Source organism: Asparagus officinalis, chromosome 10 (genome assembly GCF_001876935.1).
Source record: "Asparagus officinalis chromosome 10, Aspof.V1, whole genome shotgun sequence".
NCBI classification, from domain to species: domain Eukaryota; kingdom Viridiplantae; phylum Streptophyta; class Magnoliopsida; order Asparagales; family Asparagaceae; genus Asparagus; species Asparagus officinalis.
Window position 1 is genome coordinate 8,791,556 of NC_033803.1, and position 9,210 is coordinate 8,800,765.

The 9,210-nt window shown below is 36.5% G+C and overlaps 2 protein-coding genes across 2 annotated transcripts; one reads left to right on the forward strand and one right to left on the reverse strand.

Moving 5' to 3' along the window:
• On the reverse strand, window positions 1,632-2,569 carry LOC109825749 (protein HVA22-like). Its single transcript, XM_020392637.1, has 5 exons — window positions 2,432-2,569; window positions 2,304-2,330; window positions 2,074-2,196; window positions 1,808-1,967; window positions 1,632-1,712 (listed from the first exon to the last, which is right to left on the reverse strand). Exons 1-5 carry the CDS (start codon window positions 2,476-2,478, stop codon window positions 1,692-1,694), a joined length of 378 nt encoding a protein of 125 aa, XP_020248226.1. The 5' UTR covers window positions 2,479-2,569; the 3' UTR covers window positions 1,632-1,691.
• Window positions 4,536-4,961, forward strand: LOC109826424. Its single transcript, XM_020393458.1, has one exon. It carries the CDS (start codon window positions 4,536-4,538, stop codon window positions 4,959-4,961), a length of 426 nt encoding a protein of 141 aa, XP_020249047.1.

Sequence of the window (9,210 nt, forward strand, 5' to 3'; positions counted from 1 at the left end):
AAAACCAGCCGGAAAAAGGTCTTCAGCATAGGATTGCGAGCATCTAATTCTTGCTTGCAATCCTCTGCGATTCATTCTGAAGCAAAAGTTGTTGAAGATGAAGAGGATCTTGATTCTGGAATGATGGGGTCAACGGGTCCTTGAGGAGTAAAAAAGAAGAAGTCGATCGAGGAGATTCTTCGATCCACAAGTTTTCTTGTTGATCCAAAACCTCAGGTAACTCCTCAACCGATTGGATTTAAATCTCGTAACCTGAGCAATCCTTGCAATGATCTGAGTAGTTTAAAGAGATCTTGGGCTAATGATGAAGTTCTTGAAGTTGAATTACTAGATCAATGTCTCTCCAATATCTTCTAGTGTAATTGGTTCTGATCAAGTGAATCCTATTTCGATCACTAAATCTACCACTGTTGCATTGAATCTTGTTGAGAAAACAGCTGATAAGGCTGAGGTTGTGAATACACAGAATAATACAAAAGAAAAGATTCCTTGTGATGACACTGAATTCCCTCAAATTATTCCTTCTTTTGATAAACCAATGGAGTGTGTAAATGAAACAAAAAGAGATAGATAAGTTTTTTGCCGACAACAGGAAAGCAACGAGTGGAATGGTTCTGGATTATATTCCACCAGGTTCAAAAAATTCAGTAATTTTTGAAGAAGAAGAATGGAATGAAGGTGAATCCATGTGGAAATTCTATCTTGTTGGTCAAGTTATGGGATTAAATGTTAAATTCAAAGCCATGGAGAATTTTGTTAAGAAAGCTTGGGCAATGCTGGCAATTCCTGATGTGTTCCTCCTAAAACCAGGCCTATTTCTGTTTAAATTTAGAAATAAAGAAGAAATGAGTGATATTATTAAAAATGGCCCTTGGTTTTTTGAATCAAGACCTCTCCTTCTTAAACACTTGTCTAATGAAGAAGAGATCGAAAAGAGTTTTGAAAATATCTAGGTGTTTTCCCAACAATGAGTCGTACGCATGACTCATATATAGCTAACGAAAATTGGGATTGGACTTGAATTAAATTTATCAAAATTAAACCAGATGTCCAATTTGCAAATTACGTTTTAGTTTTGACAATGTTTTACTAAGATTTAGAACCGAACCTAGCTTAATTTGGCTCAAATCGATTTGATCTATTTCGTTTGATCTTGAACTTACCTAGCTAAGAATTGATTTCTTTTTGGCCGATAAAATTGTTAAATGCTCACCTCAAGATTTAGCTACTTAATATTTTTATCTCCTCAAAGATTCACGTTGACCGAGGGATCCAAATAATGCCCATTAGTTACGGCATTTCCATAACTTGATTATTTATGAGGGATTTTTCTTCTTCTTTAATTTTTTTTAACAAATACAAGCCACGTGTTAGCTAATGGATGCGGATTTCCTGTTGCATCTGACACGTGTGCCCCCGCCATCCCCTAGTCCTTGGTCAAACCTTATGACTAGCTCACTCAAATTAATGAAAATAAAACTAATTCAATTTGCAATAATAAATAGAGGAGAATTAAAAAATAGCCAAGCATAATTGTAAGAGAAAAAGATGCGACAAAAAAAAAAGATACGACAAAGCTTCACATTTAAACAAAGAACATCTATCTAGAACATTATTTCTCACTTTTTTTCCCCTTTTTAATTTACGTAAAGATAAAGAGGCCACAAGAAGGAAAAGTTTGAGCTTCCATGTCACTCAGTCGCATGCCTCTCCTGCGATTTTCCAATAAACACTTCAAAAATGAATAACTATTTTGAAGAAATCACATAATATGATAAATTTTTAAATAAATATATGTTTTAATCACCTTAAGAGGAGAGTGAACACCAACATTTTTACCCATTTTGGCTCCGTATTTTTTGAGTTGCTCCCTCACAAACTTCTCATACATGAAGGATGCACCTTGGAATTGAGGAAGAACTAACCATGCTACAAATGCCACCTTTAGTTGGTACCATATAGGTATCCTTTATTCACCAACAACCCCCAAAACAAAAATTAATAAAAGCCCATTATATTGTGTATACTCTAGCCAAAATGTTATTTTTAAATGGAATTGATAAATTTACATACCAATATAGGATTGGCTCAGCCACCATCTCCATTAGAGTCAAGAAGGAGTAGAGAATCCAATAAGCTAGCCATTGCTCATCGTCGAGCTTCGACGGGCTCTCGATTGCTCGAACCGATGCATATCTTCAAATAATTAACAAAAAAAAGATAAAATTTAGACCATTTAATAACAAAACCATACAAAATAATTGGAAAAAAGAACTTGAGAATTACTAGTTTAGTTGACTTACAAGGGATACAAGAGCATGATGGAGGGCCTACAACATAATCCATAAGACAATATATAATCAAATCACATTTAAAGGAAGACAAAATAATCATGCCAATGGAAAGGAGTGAGAATAAATTTTGTACATACCCAGCTAAAGAATTGAGGTGAGTGAGCAAAGTCCAGAAATGACCCATGATTAACAATTTTTTGCTATAGGATTCGTCTCAAAAGGAATTGAAAGTGATGGAGATTTATGAGGATAGAGTTTATTGCAGATGTGTATCGATAGAGATATGTATGTATAAATATGCAGATAAATATATATATATATAAAGGGGGAGAAGGGAGAGGTGGCGAGATTTGAGAGAGAGAGAGAGCATAGGATTCTTACCTTGGACGTGGCAGCATAGGTTAAGCACCGACCAGATCAGCAAAGTTCAAAGACCCACAAACACCGACTTCAAACTAGAGACAAAGGTGGGTGCTTTATGCAATAAGCTAATTGTTTAGTTATTTGATGTCTTGAGGCGAGGTTTAACCTCGAGGTGCATTGGGTTATGCTGGGACCTTTGTACACAATATTAAGCAAACTTATAGGTCTGAAATCCCTAGCAGTAAGTACATTAGCTTTTTTTTTCCGGAATAAGGACAATATGGGCATAGTTTAATCTGTTTATCTCCAAATTTCTCCCATTGAATTCTTCGAACAGTCTAAAGATATCATGACACAAAGTCTCCTTACATGTTGTGGGTAGGGGCAGAAACGAGCCAAATAATTAATAAAAATAGTTATTTAATTGTTTGACTAACTATTCTGTTATATTCGATTCGGAAGTTTATTTAACACTAAGCAAATAATATTTAGTATTCAAGTTCATTAATGAATAGAAATTTAAACACATGCATGTATATTTGATGTAGGACGGTTAACGGACAATTTCATGGAGAATTTGGACAATCAAGAGCTAAATACAGATGTATACATATTATTAACTTCTGCAAAGAGACAATCATGTCTTCCAACCCCAAAGGCGGATTCTGACATATTATATATGTAAATCTCCTATGTCGACGAGATGAAGCTAACCAGATTATCAGATTTTTAAAATCTCATCAGTAATACCCAGTTTTGACTAAAATCTAAAAATAATCATCTTTTAGTTTGTTTTTAGTAATAAAGTTGAAGTCTATTTAGATTAGAAAATAAATTCAATATTAGAGTCAAATTAGATTTCGATTCATGATTTGCTTCCTCTATTTTAGGGAGTTTTTTTAGAATAAGATTTGATACTTTCTATTTTTTTGTAGTTCTAGTTTTACTAGGAGTCTATTTTATTTTTCTATTTAAGAAGAGTCGTGTAACCCCATAGATTAGAATAGCTTTTCATCAATAAATTCTCTCTTTTAATATTTTCTTCGTGGATTCGAAGTTCTTTGTGGATTTGGAGATCGCTCTTTGTGGATTCAGAGAATAGCCCTTAGTGGATTTTGAGGTTATTATTTCCGCGCTGCGTCAATTGGTATCAGAGACTTGTTATTCGATTGATGACAGATGATGAAGCCCCTACTTCTCGAACTAAGTTGGTTGAGTTGAAGACCGATGTTAACCGGATTAATACTATCGTAGATCGACTTGCATCGGCAATAGAGCGTCTGAACACGGTAGGAGTTAGAAATCACGTTGATGATCGCCAACGACGTGATCTGACTCCACAAGACAAATCTTATTTAGATTAGGACAACTATGATGCTAGAGGATTAAAGATACCATCTTTCAATGGAAAACTTCATGCTGATGATTTTCTTAATTGGATTGATGAAGTGGATAGATATTTTGAGTATGATATAATCCCAGCAGACTGAATTAAATTAGTTGTTTTCAGTCTTAAAGGAAAAATATCTACATGGTAGGATGAAGTGTTGATAAATCGATACCATCAAGGGAAGGATCCGGTTCGAACATGGGCAAAGATGAAGAAATTATTAAAAGAATGTTTCTTGCCTTCTAACTACAAACAATGTGGGATGTCTTTGAAAGATTATTTTACTTTAGCCGGCACGGTTCAGTCTAGTGAAGAAGGTGGAGCGAGAACTTGAGAAGAATGACAAAGAACCTTCATCATGAATATTTTTAGAGAGTTATCGAACTAGTTATGATTATGGTCAAACTAAAAAATCTCAATTCATCTCTGAGAAAGAGTCTGGATTTGTGAAGAGCACCGAAGAAGCAACAATAAAGACTTCATCAATTATGGCAATCATAGAACCAGAGGCTTTTAAGACAGAGATTACTAAGGGGAAGGTTATTCTAGTGGCAGACAATGAGACACTCACCATCGAAAAGGAAGATTCTGTCACCATCAAGATTCATTCTAAGGTTCATGATGTTGATAGTGATATGTTAATGAAGACAGATATTCTACATGATATCGTGAGTGATGTTAGACATATTAATGTTGTTCCGATGGAGGAGAAGAATAAATTAGAGAGTGAGGTAATTGATAATATGTATGAATTGCTTAGTGGAGAGCTAGAAACAAAGGAGATGAAAGAATTGTTTATGGAGTATGAGGCGGGATTTTCTTCTCTAGAAGCAAAGGTTGTGAAAAATTTCAAGATGATTTTGATGATACTTCCAGCACTAAAATATGAGAAGCAACATGGAAAATATTTTTAGGAGTTTTTCAAGTCATCTGCACATCCACATGCCGCCAATAAAATACACATGATGTGGGAAAGAAAAATATACGAATTTGATTCAGAAACAGTCCTAGATGAGTGTTGAAATCACGGCAGAAATCAGCACATTTGAATTGAGGAAGTAGCTTCAGTTTGGTTGCGGGTCGGTCGACCGAATGGCATAGGCCGGTCGACCGATTTCATGCACAATACAGGGTCTGAAAACCTTGTTCTGGTTGGTCGACCGGTCACACTTGTGCGGTCGACCGATACAGGGCTGATTTTCACTGTTCTAGCCGGTCGACCGCTGGAACATGCCCGGTCGACCGGAATCGGGTAAATGGGCTGTTTTGTTTTCCTGGCCTGTTTTGGATTGAGTGTTTATATAAATAGGAACACGATATTTCTAGGGTTTGTGGGAGATTTTGAATAGATAATTGAGATAGTTTTGAGCACTTTTGACGGAGAATTTGTGAGGGACTTGAGAGTGGTTGGTTTAGGGTTATATTTGTGAGATTATTGAATGATTGTAATCTCTATTTGCACTCTCTCTTTATTAGTGAAATCTATCTCATCCTTGCCCCTTGGACGTAGGCACATTGCCGAACCACGTAAAATTGGTGTCTTGCTTGTGTGGTGCTTGTTTTTTGTTGTTGATTTGTTCTCTTATTTTGTTTGTGATTTTGATTCCGTTGCGCACAACAAGTGGTATCAGAGCTCTGGGTTGGCTTAGGATTCAATTTGAAGGAGAAAGCTAGGGTTTCTACAAGGGATTTCATCTTCCAAGGAGTGGTGGAGAAATCAATTGGAGGATTTGGTGCGGATTCTCGTTTGAAGAGATTGGATTGTCAAAATGACTGAAGCAAGTACATCGGGATCATCATTGACTAAGGTGATACAAGGATTGAGCATTAATAATACAAAAATTGATGTTCAAAAATTTGACGGCAAGATAAATTTTAGTTTGTAGAGGTGTCAAGTGATGGATGCATTAGATGCCCAAAATTTAGAGGAGACTCTTGAATTACAAGAGAAACCCGATGATATGGAGGATAAGGTTTGAAAGAAAATAAATAGTAGAACATGTGTGGTTATTAGATCATGTTTGACGCCGGACTTGATTTATGATGTAATGAATAAAACATCGGCGAAACTATAGTGGAAAACACTCAATGATAAGTATTTGACAAAGATCATTGAGAATAGGCTTCATTTAAAGAAGAGGTTTTACTAATTTAAAATGAAGAGGGGAGTTTCCATTAGAGAACGTGTTAATAATTTCAAAAAATTGCTATCGCATATAGCTAATGTGGATATCATAGTAAAGAATGAAGATAAGGCGATGTTGTTATTATGTTCTTTGCTAGAGGATGATTATGGTACCTTTGTCCTTATAACGATTAATGGTAGAATCACTGTCAGTTATAAGGAGGTGACCTCAATATTAGTTAATTATGAGTTGAGGAAGAGTGATAGTGAACCCTCCGAGAAAGCATCGGGAGATGTATTGGCAGTGAGAGGTCGTAGTCCAAAACCTCGCCTATTTAATCGCTCAAAATCAAAGCCAAGAGGTTGCCATAGGAGTGTGGGTAGGAAATAGAGTGGTTTATGCAAAGATGATGGATATTGAAAATAATGAATGCCCAAAGTTGAGAGATAGAGCCTGGAAGAACAAGAGGAAAGTCGGACAGACTTCAGAGGTGAATATCGCTAAAGTTAGTGGTGATAATTCAGAATCAGATTCTTCAGGCTACTCATGCCCAGCATTACGATCAGTTTGTTATGCAGACTCTATAGAATAGATGTTAGATTCCGGTGCTACATACCACATTTTTCCCTAGGAGAGATTGGTTCTCTAGCTTTGAGGAGTTGGAGAGGGGGGTGGGGGGATGTCGTGTTAATGGGAAATAATCACGTATACCCCATTGGTGCTATTGAAACAGTTCGAATCAGGATGTGTGACAGTGTGACTAGGGAGTTGAAGGAAGTGAGATTCATTTCTCAATTGACGAAGAATATTATTTCACTTGGAACTTTGCAAGCATCAGGTTATAGGTAGATCATAGAAAATGCAACTTTGAAGATCGCCAAGGGGTCCATGGTGGTGATGAGAGGTGTCAAGGAAAATAATCCTTACTACTTGAAGGGTAAGATAGTAACAGAGGGTCTGGCAGCTTCAATTACCACAGAGGAGGATACTACCCGTCTATGGCTATCACGCTCCGCTTCTTAAAATACCAGGGAATCGGAATGTGAACAAGCCCGTGACGTATTAGACTGAGGAGAAATATACTAACCTTCTACTCAATCTAATACGCTAAACGTCAAGCAATATAAAGCGAAGTCACAGGTCCCTTCATCATAATTAGCAAGAATATAATGAACAACACAAAATATAATAATACATATCACAAATGGAATAACATCCGAGACACAAAGTTTGGGTCAAACATGCCCTTATTACAAAATAGTCCAACAAAAGGCTGAAGAGATAAAGAAATACATCGATCAAATGGAAATAGAAAGTACTACAAAAGTAATCTAATGTCCATCAATAACTACATGAAAGAAAATGATTAAGCTCCATGTTTCTTCTTCTGCTCCATCTGGAATACACTCCGGCTGGGAATACTTCGATTCCAATGCATCATTATACTAGACATGTCCGTCCTCTAAATCTAACGTACACCAGAGAAAACAGGTGTACGTCAGCGTGCATGGCACATAGCAAGACCCCACAAGAGAAAATAGAATGATCGAATGGCTAACACAATAACCGATGTAACAACAGAAATGAAATAGAACGTGCAACTGGAAATCTAACAAATCAAAATACAATCCACCACTAGAGTATAACAATAAGAAGAATCTAAAATCAACCGGTAATCTAGGTCATACTGCTAACCATCCTATAACAGGTCACTGGTCCACATCTCACATAGAGTCATCGTTCATATTACCAGATAACTAACTGTTCACAAATCCCCTACGTGCATCCAACCCCGCTACACATGCGGCCAGAGAACTACACGCAAACCGTTTTCTGCCTGGTCCGAACTCAAGCAAAACTCGGGTGAAAAAATAAATTCTCACTGACCAAGGTGATGTACACACTTCACTTTGGCCCTACAAACAAATCCTAGTGGCGACACCGACCACTAGTGCGAGCCTGGAAGGTATATCAATAACTATATCCGATCACATGAACTATGACTTTCCCATCCCAACTCTTCTTATTTTTCTAAATCAACAAACATAACCTACAACAGATCTCTGATCCACCTCCTAATTTAGTTAACACACACACATGTTACTGAGTCTTTTTCATGACGCACAAAGCCACTAAGTCATGAACTACTAATAGTTCTCAATCACAATAAGAAAATAAGTACAACTGATCATGTGCAATAATATTATGGCATGTCAAATATATTAAAATAAGAATTATAAAGCTTGAACATTAACTATGAATAGTATGGTGTGTGCATACAGCAGCAGTGAACAAATCAAATAATTCGTTTTTCAAAATAAATTCCTTTAAAATTATTTTTCGTAGTGATTTCTCTAAAAATACTCTTTAAAAATATTCTCATTTTTTTCTTTTCTTATGAACGGTAACCATTTCTATTTTTGAAAATATTTCTCATCATTTAATATCATTCATCAACAATCTCACGCAGATAATTATTTTACAAACTAATATATGTAGATAATTCATAACAGATCTAAATTATAATAAATGACAAGCTGAGCAACGGGATCTTGCCTACGAGACCAAGGGGCCTGTGGACGAGGTGGCGCCGTCACCGTGGATGCGGTACAATAGGTGAACGGTGGAACAGATCTGACGGATGAGTTGATCCAGAGCTGTAGCGAGCGGGCCGTCAGGCAGGGCTGCTGCCAGCGAAGAGGAGGAGTAGCGGTTCGTCGACGTAGGGAAGCGACGGTGAATGAGCGAGGAGAGAGGAGTGTTAGGTCTCATGTTATGAGCCTACATCTTCTAATCTTGTTTTGATGATTATAAATAATTTCTAATATTGTTTGTCTAGTGTTTATGTTTTCTTATTAGGTATTTTAGACAAATAATAAGTTAGAGGTTGGATGGATTGTGTCATAATGATCATATCAAATGAAAGTTGGCGGAATAGTAGAATGAAGCCTATGCATACTAGTCAAGATCCAAGTTCAAGCTTCTTCCATGTTTACCAAGATAAGCTACAATGAAAATCTATCAAGCTTGGGTAAAT